Below are 13,244 nucleotides of genomic sequence, written 5' to 3'. Positions count from 1 at the left end.
CCTTTTGTAAGCCCAGCCCTCCTCCGCCCTCCCGTCTTCTCCTCCGAAGCCCCCAGATCCCTGTCTGCCCTGCTCCCGGTGTTGGCAGACAGCCCGGCCTCATGCTGTCACTCAGACCTCCACATCTTCCGTCACAGATGTGCACGTACACGGGCATCCAAACCGCTCCTCCCCGGTGTGACAACCGGGGCGGGGGCGGGGGGTGGGCTGGGGGGCTTGCCTCCTGCAGTCATAGCTCTTCCTCCGTAAGGACTCAGGGCCTTCGGCCATCCCCTTTCTGCCGTCACCCGTTCCGAGCGATTTGATTAGCGTTCAAGCACACTCTGTCCTCTCTTCTCTTAACTGCCTCTTTCCCGTGACCCCACCTTCCTGCCAGCTGGTAGCCAGTCTTCTCTGGCATTTGTGCTGTGTCCTCATGATCTGATCTCCAGCAGTCTTTCCAAGCCCTTATTTATTCTAGACGTTTGTACCATTCTGTGTGTGATGATGTACGTAGAGGTCCTATTGTCTGCAGTAATTTCTCTCTTCCTCCAAATTCTTAAACATCTTAGTTCTTTTTTTCTTTCATTGTGTTGCTCTAGGTCGCTAGACATCTTCTGTAATAGTAGTAATAGACATTTTCTGTCATTTCCAACTTAAAAGTCTTTCTTCATTAAGTGTGAAACATCAGGGCCGCATGGGTAGCTCAGTTGGTTGTTTTAAAGTACGAAATGTTGTACTACGGGATTTTTTTGTAGGTGGTATTGATCAGATTATTCCTAGATTTGGAGACTTTTCAAAAAAATCATAGACTTGTCTCATGCTGAATTTCACTGTTAGAATTGTCTCCTGTTAGACCGTGCTTGCATTCTGGAGTAAACCCCTATTTGATGAGGTATTTTTCTGCACTGTGCTGCTACCTGGTTTATTGAGAAGCCTGTAGGACATATTACATTTAAGGAAAGGAGACCCAGATTACCGGTCTTGGTTGGTGGTCTGAAAGGCCAGTGAAGTTAGCTTCTCACACCTCCCTTGATACTTGGCACACGGTCATTTAGGAAAGCTCATTGAGTCCTGAACATGTTGAAGGAATCCCGTGTGCTAGAAAGTGCTTCTTGCACTCATTATATTCTGAGGGAAAAGCAGATCTTTCTAAGGGAAGCTGGGTAATGAAGGAATTTAAAATGTGTAGCTCAGGGGCGCCTGGGTGGCGCAGTCGGTTAAGCGTCCGACTTCAGCCAGGTCACGATCTCGCGGTCCGTGAGTTCGAGCCCCGCGTCGGGCTCTGGGCTGATGGCTCGGAGCCTGGAGCCTGTTTCCGATTCTGTGTCTCCCTCTCTCTCTGCCCCTCCCCCGTTCATGCTCTGTCTCTCTCTGTTCCCAAAAAAATAAATAAACGTTGAAAAAAAAAAAAAATTTAAAAAAAAAAAAAATGTGTAGCTCAGTTTCCGACAGTCATATGCCACCGTTTGTAGTCAGTCTAGCAGGTGGGTCAAAAATCAAACTATTATTATCACAGGATAAACACGGACTGTAAATGAACCTGATGTGCGGGCCTCATGACGTCTGTAATAATGATTTGAAAACACGGGATTTCACGCCTAAAGGAATCTCTCTCCCTCCCTGAGAAGCTGCAGATGTCTGTGCTATTAATCCTAAAATGAGAATAATCATAATCCAAGTAAAACTTAACAGTAAACATGCAAATAAGAAAGGAACTTCGTAATCTGATCATACTTCCGGTGGCCAAGATGCAGCGTCTTTAGTGTTAGAGCTCATCTCTGTCATTTGTGAAAGACAAGATAAATGAGCAGTAAGTAGTCGTGAAGGAGGCAGAGTAATAGAAAATGAATGTGTAGACGCTTCCCGAAAGGAGCGATTTGGGAGGGAGGCCGCAGGAGGTGATGCTGGGGCCGGACCCGGCTTACTAGCCAGCAGTGGAAGTCAGAGCGAGGGGCAGATGAGGAGAGGGTGTGAGGGCCAGGCCTCGGGACCCAGCGGGTGTGTGAGGAGGGGCCGCCAGAGCTGGGGAGGCGGGGAGGCGGGAGCAGGGCCCGCAGGCCTCCCGGTGGAAGCCTGGGGATGACTCCTGTTTTCTGCGCTGTGTGAGCCAGTGACGTCCGCCAGGACAGGGAGCCTTCTTCCCGCCAACTCACAGCGGGCCCTGCAGGGGTAGGGGCATCTACACCAGGGAGCACCGCCCGGAGCACGGATCCCCGCTGTCTCTGTGGGATCGGAGCCCCGCCGTGTGACGCCTCCTGGGAAAACCACAGGGTTCTGCTCCGCTCATGAATGCAGACTTCGTAGTTATTTTTCTGCGAGACACCGTTGCACCCGGAAGGGACTTACGCTGTGTGTTTCCTTTCAGCATTTCTGGGCTAAAAGTGGTGGGGGAGTCATTTTCTCCCGCATTTCACCTGCAGCTACAAGAGAGCACTGGGTCTCGAGAAGAAGATGTTAAACTTCTTCAGGAGATTGTGAATCACGTAAGTGTGTAGTTCTACCCCGAGCCCAAGCAGTGTCTTCTGTGTCCCATCTTAGGAAGGATCTCTCTGCCCCAGGACGCAGCCCTCTTGTGGAACCGTTCTGGTCCCCGGGTCTTCGGGGCACATCTGTGCTGACAGGCCGCACTGTATCTGCCCGGTCAGGTTCCACTCACGTTGAAGTTGTCGTGTTCTGCGCTCCATTGTATCAAATACACTTTCCTTGCGCTCTACATAATTAGCCTTCCAGAAAACCCGTTCGACGGCATTTTCAAAGCCCGGCTTTCGTACCTGTGGGTGGGGATGGCATTATGAGTGCTGGTCACAGGCAGCACTGGACAGGCGTCTGGGGTGAACCCCCAACGCAGCTGAGACTGGCTGGAAAGGAAGAAAGATTGCTTCTTCACCAGGCCTAGTTTGGAGGTTGATTTAAATATCTGTGTCTCCTGAAAGTGATTTTACTACTAATTGTAACTTCATTATTAGCTAAGAAATGCCTCCCTGGGGAAGACCACCGGCCCCTTCCCTGGAGCCCTGCCCCCTCCGCCCCCCCCTCCCCCCCCCGCATGTTGCTCGTGCTCACGCTCGGATGGAAGGGCCTGGGACCCCGCGAGCACCCGTGCTGGGACGGCCCTGCCTTTCCCCCGACTGCAGTGCGGCTAGCATGCGCCTGGGAATGGGGCAGGCTTCTTTCTGCCTTCTCGTCCTGCTTGTCCTGGCGGTCCCTTCCAGGGGCTCTGCTCCGAGGTCACCGGGACGTCAGGATGATGGCTGTTGTCTGTCGTGTGCCCTTGGCTGACCGTGGCCGGGAGGTCGGGTCTCTCCGCGGTGGTGTGGCTGGTCGGTACGGAGACCGGGGCTGAGGCCGATCTCGGCTTTTTAGCCGCCCTCCCTCCTCCAGTGTGTGAAGCCGCCATCAGGAAGGACAGGTCGGGGAGGGCTTTGTGCAGTTGGTGGCCTTCTGGAGTCCATCAGCTTATAAAACGGAACCAGACCCAGAACGTGAGATCCCCGGCTCAGGGGATCTCAGGAACCGTGTGAGGTGATGAGCAGTCCGGCTGGCGCAGCGCCTGTTCCCCAGGGCCCAGGTGCCGCAGGCACCCCCCCCCCCCCCCCCGGGTGCGGCTCTGCGAACTCGACAAAGACAGACTCTCTCTCACGGGAACCGACCTCCCGCCGGCACCTTTCACCCCGTCCACCTTTTTACTGCGATGTCACGTACGTGTGTACGGGCCGAACAGAAAGGACGGCATCCTCGAGATTAGGGTTCTTAGAGACGTGCCGCGACACGCTTTGTACATTAAACGCAGGGTAAGTGGACGCCACAGGGAGAGTCAGGTCAGTCACACCAGCTCCATGTGACGGCCCAGCCTGTGTTCTCAGCAGAGTGCCCGCTGGTGTGATGAATGCAGCCCGGAGCAGCCTGTCGGGGCCTCGAGCCCCCGCGCGGATCCTCCCCCCGCCCCCCGGCCTCCTCCAGCCCCCGCGGGACGGCTCTACACGGGCTTCATGCCGCAGGGCCGGGGCCGCACTCCTGCCACGGGAGCCCCCGTCTCTGTCCTCGAGACGTCGCGGCCGTGGGGGCCTCCTTCTCCTGGAGTCAGAGACACTGCAGAGGGCAGGCGACGGAAGGGGGGCCCGTCCTCGGAACGGAGGAGAAGGCGACAGTCTGCACAGCTCACCGATGCCGGACCCCGTTTGAGGCCCCAGCCGGAGGACATCCCGGGGAGAGCTGAAGGGGAGGGGCGTGAACACGGTCCGGAAGCCGCATTTGTGCAGAAACGCGGGGTCTTGCGGTGTCTTTGCGTCCCCACGCTAAGCTCCGCTCCACGCTCCGTGTTCCGTATCTGAGAGGGGATGGTTGTGGCGTTGGAACTCTCACTTAAGCTTTGCAGAACCCGGTTTCGCTAAGTTCTTGTTGAGTTGCCTGACGAGACACTGTTTTTACAAAGAGCGATGGTTTAGGACGTCTCTTAGCCAGGCCTAGGATCACAGCCGGTCCGGGTGTTCTCAGGCAGTTAACTTCTCCAAGCACACTGAGACGGAGCCCCCGTATCCGTCTGGCCGCGCTGCCTGCTGCCGTTTCGCGTCTTTCGGGCAGAGGGAGACCCGCCCGGCAGCGGTCGGGACGGCCCCTCTTCGAGCCGACTCCCTCACTGCCCAGCCTGGAAGCAGCGGTTCCTTCCTTGAGGCCACCCTGCTCTGATTGTTCTGTTCTTGTTTTTTTCCTTATTTTTCTTAATGCTCATTTACTTTTGAGAGAGAGAGACAGAGTGTGAGCGGGGGAGGGGCAGGGAGAGAGGGAGACACAGACTCGGAAGCAGCTCCAGGCTCTGAGCCGTCAGCACAGAGCCCGACGTGGGGCTCGAACCCACCGACCGCGAGATCGTGACCTGAGCCGAAGCCAAGAGTCGGACGCTTAACCGACCGAGCCCCCCAGGCGCCCCTCTGACTGTTTGTAAATACGATTCGCATACCAGAAACTTCTCGCTTTTAGAAGATAGAGTTGAGGGGCCTTTAATGTACCACAAGGTTGTGCCCCTGCCTCAGCCCAAAGTATTTTCATCCCCCAAAAAGAAACCCTGATGAACCATTACTTCGATAGGATTTTTGTCCTTAATTTTGATGGAGTGTATTGTAACTTTGTAAGAATATCAACAAGTGGTTAATGTGTGGAGAAGCTGTGCAAAACGTGGGTGACCCCAGACTCTGAAGCCTGGTAGCGCCTGGGCAGAGGTGCCCACGGCCGTCAGAGGAGTTGCTGGCACCTGAAGTGTAGGCTGTTGGGCTGTGAAACCGTCCTCCCGTTTACGACCAAGTTCAGCTCTGGTTAGTTTCCGGGGCTTTGCTGGTACTGTTGCCCCTGTCCTGACTGTGCTTTGTTGAAAATGGAAACCCCCAGTCCTCTGTGGCTATTTAAACATAAATGAAGGAAAAGGAAAAGTCCCATCTGTCCGTGGCACCGGCTGCGTCTCACTCACAGTGCTTGACGGCCACGCGGCGTGGGCCACTCACGGGGCCCCGCAGAGCGAACGCCCGGCAGGAGGTCTGGGCAGAGGCGCGGAAGGTGGTGGGGCCGCCGGGGGCACGTCTGTGGCGTTTCGCCTTCTCGCTGTTGTGACTGGGAAAATGAACTAACCCGCGGTTAAGGATGGCCTTGCAGAGTACCTCCCGTCGGGATGCCCGCCGTGTCTGCGGCCCAGCTCGCAAACGTGTCCCTTCTCTTCACGCAGTGCATGGACAGGAGCATCGCGTTAACTCAGGCACGCTACCTGGAGAAAGAGGAGAAGTGCCTCCCTCCGCCGAGGTGGGTGGACGTTCAAATGTGACGTGACTCTTGCTTTTGCTACTTGAAAAACTCTATAAAGCGTATTCTGTCGTGAAAACGTCTGAAATGCTGCCACCGGATAAGGAAGTGTGTCCCTAAAATGTAGTTCATCCTCTTTCCCGTTCTTAAAGTAGCCATTTTCAGATTTTACCTGTAAAGCCCCCCCAGGACTCGCCGGACCCTCCCAGTTAACCTAAAGAGGTATCCGTGATCCCAGGACTGGACGGGGGCGGCCGAGGTTCTGATGAGCAGATGTGCGTCTGTCACACCTCGAAGGTGACGGGCTGTGCCAGCCACGTCCACCGGGAGGACCATCCTGAGGGAGGGGCACATCCGGCCGCTGGCTGGAATGCCATGGGGTGCATTTGGGAGTGCAGACACTCCCAGACCGCCCAGGGAAAAAGAAAGCAACAGTGGGGAAAATCTAGACAGGTTCAAGAAACCCAACGTGGGGGGAGGGCACCTTGACTCTTGGTTTACAATCGGTGCTCTTCAGTAGCACTTAAAATATAGTCAAAGGAGGTAGACGCCCAGAGCATGAAGTGTCACGGTCACAGCATGAGGTCTGTGAGGTCACAGGGGGAGGGCACGATTCGTTCTGGCCTGGAAGGGACTCGGGCTTCCGAGGGCAGGTGATACTTAAGCCAAGCCCAGAAGATCGAGTGTGTCAGGCAGACTTGTCAACGCCGGCGTCCGGCGGGCTGTGCAGTGGTGTGGAGACCCTCAGGTGCATCTGGGGAGACAGAACACAGGCTTGAGGGAGACGGGAGAGACGCTGGAGAGCAGGGAAGGCCCAGGGAGGACCCGGGAGACCGGAGTCTGAGCCTGTGCAGACTTGGAGGGCCAGACCACGGGCAGCAGCCCTGAATGGCTTAATGAGCCTACCCCGTTCTAATTGCACCCAGGCAAGGTGCGGTCTTCTGTCTCAGGACAACAGGGTCCCTGCTTGCTTTGTTTCCTCAGCGCTCCCTGCCCAGCACAGTGCAGCTCAGTGCAAGTGCCCAGTGGACCGTCCGGAATTTTGCAGGGGGGGTGGGAGAGAAGAGGGAGGAGTGCCCAGGAGAGCCGATGCTGTCTTGTGTTCAGTTTCCTGAAAACTTAAAGATGTCTGCCTTGCCTCCGAGTATTCTAGCACTTCCACACGACTCACGGAGTCGTAAATGTGAGTGTCAGCACGTAAACACTCCCTGGTTTGAGAAACGTGAATTCCTGCCTTGGGCCCGGTGCTCCTCAGGCAGAGCCCCCGGCACCCAGAGCCCCCCCACAAGGTTGCAGTCGGGCCTCAAGTCACAGACTTCTGAAAATGGCCCGTCAGGGTTCGGGCTTGTGGGCGGAGGGTCCCTGCCACAGTCGCTCGGCTCTGCCATGCCGTGACAGGTGGCACAGCCTCCTTTGACGATTTTCTGTGTCCTTGTTTCTCAGCATCAGGGTCGTGGTCACAGTGGAACAGACAGACGAAGAACTGGAGAGAGCCGCACGCACAATCAAGGAGGTGGCCCAGGCCGTGCTGCTGTAGGCGGGTCCCAGGGCCAGGTGGGCAGTCGCCGTGCGGCACGCGCAGGCCTCCCAGTTGCCGCCGAGCAACCTGGAAGAGGCCTGCGGGTACCTGGCAGGGTGGCCACCGACCGATCACGTGGGTGTGGACTCGGCGACCGCCACGAGGAGGATACTGGTTATTTAAACACACACACGCACACACACGCACACCTAAAAGCCCAGGAACTGGTTTTTTAAGAAGAAAACTAATGACAGCATATAACCGATATTTAAATTGTGCGGTTTAGTACTATTTAAATGTTTTATTATACTAGTATTTTATATTCTTTTGTTGTTGCCGTTTAAAAATGGAGCTTCAGTTTATCTTTTGTCCCTCTAATAGTAATTGTGCGAGCACTCCTAACGTTTCCTAGCAAAGCATCTCTGCAGCATTAAAGCTTAGGGGAGCACTTCACCGTCTAGGACACAAAACGTATCTGTGAGGATCTAATTCAGCCACGTCTTAACGCAGTCTCCATCCTGTGAAGCCCAGTGGTGGCTAATGTATAAGGAAGCACTCTTTGTGCTGTTGCGACAAACTTTTCATTATATTTGAATCCTAGAGTTTTGATATGCATTTCTAACAGCTTACCTTAGCATCCCTAACTGGAGAATTGTATTTCCTAAGTGAGCAATAATTTAAATCAAATACTATTTTAGTTTAATATAATTGACCTTCACATTTATTGTGTGTTGACTTCTAATCTGTTTTAGGAGGAGGGTTACTGTGACGATCCCAGAATAGAAATCATGTCCTTGATATTTTAGAATATCTTGAATGTATTCCTTTTTTGTAGAGTGGGTTTGCCTAAGGACATATAACTACTGTCTTTTTCTAAGCGAAGGAAAATTATTTTTATTTTCAGCTTATGAATTCCAAATATCTAAAAATGTGAATGCACTAAAAATAAAATTTTTAAGCTGGACTTTAGCTATCTGTTTTTTCTTGTGCCACGTGCCACAAGGTAGTGTGTAAATATTACACCGTTGTTTCTTCTCTTAGTAAAGGTAAAGGAGTAAAATAGTTAAAAAAAAAAAAAAGTAATAATGCCATTTTTATAATATGTGTTCATATTAACAAATGGTCTTCAACATCTTTTTAAATAACATATTTTTTAATGTTTAGTTTCTATTTTGCTTGAGGTATTTCGTACATATGTGCCTTGTGATTGCTGCTGCTTTAAAGGATACAGTACTGTCTTTGGGGGATGTATCTTTTCGTTATATTTCTTAATGAAATAAACCTACATTCCTGACAATCAGTCTATATGCATGTGTAATGTGTTCAACAGAATAGCCTCTGGATTTTCACTTTTCCACATAGGTAGGGTAGTAGTCTTGGTGTCTGTGTTTAGAAAATATTAAGTACAGGGGCGCCTAGGTGGCTCAGTCGGTTAAGCTTCCAACTTTGGCTCAGGTCATGATCTCACGGTTCGAGAGTTCGAGCCCCACGTCGGACTCTTTGCTGACAGCTCAGAACCTGGAGCCTGCTTCAGATTCTGTGTCTCCCTCTCTCTCTGCCCCTTCCCTGCTCGTGCTCTGTTTCTCTCTCAGAAATAAATAAAAACATTTAAAAATCAAAAAAAAAAAAAAAAAAAGGAAGAATATTAAGTACATTTCTTAGTGTCTTTCTTCAGTGTATGTTATCTGGAATTCCCTAGACTTCTATTGATGGGAGCCTAGGCCTCTATGACTACACGTATGCCAGAGCTGTGGGGTTTTTCTTTTAATAGAGAGAGAGGGAGAGTGCGAGCAGAGGGAGAGAGAGAGAATCTTAAGCAGGCTCCACGATCAGTGTGGAGCCTGACGCAGGGCTCAGTCCCGTGATCCATTTTGACCTGAGCCAAAATCAAGTTGGACACTCAACTCACTCAACTCGGGGTGCCACCCAGGTGCCCCAGAGCTATCATTTTTATTAGCAGATGATGATAGCAACTTTTCAGCTACTTTTAAAATATTTTGTAAATCAACATCCAGATGTTCATTGCTACTTTTTAAAAATGATAGAAGTGCCTGGGAAAGATGGTGAAAACAACACATGTTGTCTGACATCAGCCCTTGAAACATAGCAGCATTTTGAACAAAAACCCAAAACCAAAGTCTTTCTGTTAAAACTGTACAATAACCAGCATCCAGGTACATGCACCACAAAAGAAACATATGCTAGGAACAGTAAACTTGCATAAAACTGAGGCAGAATGCTGAGAGAAAACTCCCCTCAAACCTGAAGCAGGGCACATATTTCTCCCAAGAAACCACAAGAGGGCTCTGGAACGCTCCGGCGGCTGGGGTGGGCAGCACGGAAACCATTCGGGGACCGTGTTCACTCGGCATCGTCATCCACAGGAGAGGAAGTACCCAAACAACTCCTCCCTTTGTGTTGTCTACAGCTGGGTTCCAACTCAGGAAATGTGGGGCTCTGAGCAAGCTGGGACAGAAACGAGAGCAGTATTTCCAATCTAGAACTGCACCAACGGGACTGTATGCTTTTGTTTTATGAACCACTAGGACGGCTCTGTAATATGCCAGTTGTAAGATGCATTTCAGTAACAAGTATCGTCACGTGGGTGGAAAAGGTACATCTTAAAATCTGCAGGATAAGTCAAATGATCTGCTGATGTGCGGGCTTGATGCCCTCTTTCCTTGTGGATGTAAAACCTTTGTGTCCCAGAACACAGTGTGTGAGGACGATTATGGCCACCTAGTCTTCCATTATCTCCACCCTTCCAAAACATTGTCCTTATGAGGACATCAAACAAAACCACCCATTACCCACACCCACAGTACGGATTATGCTGTAGAGAATACGTAAACTTAATTTTCCTATCTAGTGCCTAGTAGAGAGGAGAACAGGGTAGGCGGCTAAATGATGACGGAACACACGTAAAGCAAAAAGTCGTCTTCCAGAAGCAACATGCAAAAGGAAAACAAAAGGGGAGCAGCCTTTTCAAGAGATTCAAGGGAAAAAGAAATGTGAATCAAATATCCAGAAAAGCTGTCTTTCAAGTAAGAAGTTGGTAGAAAAACAATTTAAAATAAGAGCTCGGTACTATGTTCATAAGCCCTTCTGAGGAATCTGCTACGGGGAAGCTCCATCAAATCAAGAAGTCGCTGGGGAAATGAGAAGAATTAAGATAGTAAACTAAGAACTATTCTTTTTTTTTTTTTTTAATTTTTTTTAACGTTTATTTATTTTTGAGACAAAGAGAGACAGAGCATGAACGGGGGAGGGGCAGAGAGAGAGGGAGACACAGAATCGGAAACAGGCTCCAGGCTCCGAGCCGTCAGCCCAGAGCCCGACGCGGGGCTCGAACTCACGGACCGCGAGATCGTGACCTGGCTGAAGTCGGACGCTCAACCGACTGAGCCACCCAGGCGCCCCACTAAGAACTATTCAACACAGAAGAAAGCAGTAAAGTACAGAGGTGCAAAAATAAATAGCAAAAACCCAACCATATAGAGAATTACGTTCAAAGGTGAATGGGCAAAACATTTCATTCAAAAGGCTGAGCTTAGCAGGCAGACTAAATTTTTTTTTTAAAAAACCTGTGCTGTCTGTAAGAAACTTCACGTTCAAAGACACAAGTAAAGATGAAAAGTATGCCATGCAAACAACCGTGAAAGAGCTGGAGTGACCTGTATCAGTATCAGAAAGAACTTTCAAGAACTATCACTACAGACAAACAGAGACGTTTCGGAATGATAACAGTGTCACTACATAGTGAAACCCCAACAATTATAAGTGTATATATGCTCCTAAACACAGAGTCCTAAAATACATGAAGCAAAACTGGCATAATTGAAAGAATAATTTATCATAGTTGGAGATTTGAAAAAGCCCACCCTAAATAAGTGAGAACAAGAAAGAAAATCGTACGTAAAGAAGTCCTGAACAGTACGGTCAACTGACTGGAGCAGACCTATTTACGTTTGTAGAACATCCTACTCAGAAATTCCAGAATACATAGTCTTTTCAACCGCACGTGAAAGTCTTCAGGGCAGATCACATGCTGGGCCATAAAACCAGGCTCAATAAATTTAAAAAGATTGAAATCATAAAACGTATGTTCTCTGTCCACAACACAATTAAATCAGATCTGCAATAGAAAACCGGAAGAAGGGCTCCTGGGTGGCTCGGTCGGTTAAGTGTCCGACTTCAGCTCAGGTCATGACCTCACGGTCCATGAGTTCGAGCCCCGCGTCGGGCTCTGTGCTGACAGTTCAGAGCCTGTAGCCTGTTTCAGATTCTGTGTCTCCCTCTCTCTCTGCCCCTCCCCTGCTCATGCTCTGTCTCTCTGTGTCTCAAAAATAAATACACGTTAAAAAAAATTTTTTTTTTAAAGAAAGAAAACCGGAAGAACCCCAAATACCTAAATAACTCATGGATCAAAGGAGAATCACAAAGGAAGCTTCTTAAACGTTCTGAACTGAATAAATATAACAGCAAAATTTATGTGACACAGCTAAAGCAGTGGTTAGAAGGAAATGTGTAGCTTTAAACTCCCGGATTAGAAAAGAAGAAAGGTTTCCAATTAATAACTTCAATTTCCACCTTGGGAAAGTGGGAAAAGGAGAGCAAACTGAGCCTGAAGGAAAGAAAGAAAGAGAAGAAATCAATGAATAGAAAACAGAAAAATAGTGGGGCGCCTGGGTGGCGCAGTCGGTTAAGCGTCCGACTTCAGCCAGGTCACGATCTCGCGGTCCGTGAGTTCGAGCCCCGCGTCAGGCTCTGGGCTGACGGCTCAGAGCCTGGAGCCTGTTTCCGATTCTGTGTCTCCCTCTCTCTCTGCCCCTCCCCCGTTCATGCTCTGTCTCTCTCTGTCCGAAAAATAAATAAACGTTGAAAAAAAATTTAAAAAAAAAAAAAAAAAAAAAAGAAAACAGAAAAATAGAGAAAATTAATGAAACGATTGGCAAGTACTTGTTGGACTGGCCAAGAGAGTAACAGAAGACACAAGTTACCAAAATCAGAACTTAGAGGGGCAACATCGCTGCCATTCCTACAGAAATCAGGAAGATTGTAAGAGAATATTACAAGCTTATGCCAACAAAGTAGACAACTTGAATGACATGAACGAATTCCAAGGAAGACACAAATTATCAAAACAAACTCGATTCAGAAGTAGAAAATCTGAATAGAAATGTAACATTGCATTAGTATTTTCAGATCTTCCCACAAAAATGTCCAGATCCAGTAAATTCTATCAAACATTTAAAGAACAACTAATACCAATCAGTCACAAATTTCTTTCAGAAAGAAGGGAGGTGAGAGCACCTCTCAGTTCATCCTGTTTGGTACCTATGCTACTAAAGCCAGACAAATTACATGAAGAGAAAACTACATACAATTTTCCTCATGAACATGGACAGAAAAAGTCCTAAATTATATTTAACGATTTTCCTGGAGAATCTAGCCTGTGCAATAAGGGGGTAAAACATCAAATTGGAAAACAAAAAAAAATTTATTTGCAAATGACACTCTGTAGGAAATTCAAAGACATCCATTAAAAAACTGTAGCATTTAATTGTGTTTAGCAAGCTCAGAAGATACCAGGTCAATATATATATAAATGAATTGTATTTCTGTATATTAGCAATAATTCCATGAATAATAGCATTAAAATGAATGAAATAATAAATTTAACAAAAGCATAAGACTTTTACACTGAGAAGCGTAAAAACTATGAAATATCGCTATAAGAAATTGAAGATTTAAATAATTGGAGAGACAGTCCATGTTCATAAATTGGAAGAGTCCCCAACCTGATTTATAGATTCAGTGCAGTCCTTATCAAAATTCCAGCAGACTTTTATGCAGAAATCAAGAAATCAATAAATTAAAATTTATATAAAAACAGACCTATAGTAGGCAAAACAATTAAAAAGAAGAACAAAGTTGAAGGGTTTACACTACCTGC

At 48.8% G+C, this 13,244-nt stretch overlaps 1 protein-coding gene across 2 annotated transcripts in view; it reads left to right on the top strand.

The window, feature by feature from the left end:
* Positions 1 to 7,435, top strand: part of SPTLC1 (serine palmitoyltransferase long chain base subunit 1) — a 51,154-nt gene extending 43,719 nt beyond the window's left edge. For both annotated transcript variants that reach the window (XM_025931569.2, XM_086684849.1), the window contains 3 exons: positions 2,348 to 2,465; positions 5,696 to 5,769; positions 7,213 to 7,435. In XM_025931569.2, the coding sequence (XP_025787354.1) occupies positions 2,348 to 2,465; positions 5,696 to 5,769; positions 7,213 to 7,306 (286 nt within the window). In that variant the 3' untranslated portion in view covers positions 7,307 to 7,435. The remainder of the gene's footprint in view (positions 1 to 2,347; positions 2,466 to 5,695; positions 5,770 to 7,212) is intronic.
* The last annotated feature ends 5,809 nt before the right edge of the window (positions 7,436 to 13,244 follow it).

This window comes from Puma concolor, chromosome D4, assembly GCF_028749965.1.
Source record: "Puma concolor isolate L17-30 chromosome D4, mPumCon1.1.hap2, whole genome shotgun sequence".
Taxonomy (NCBI): Eukaryota; Metazoa; Chordata; class Mammalia; order Carnivora; family Felidae; genus Puma; species Puma concolor.
Note: the sequence above shows the minus strand (reverse complement) of the source record. Positions and strands in the feature narration are given on the sequence as shown.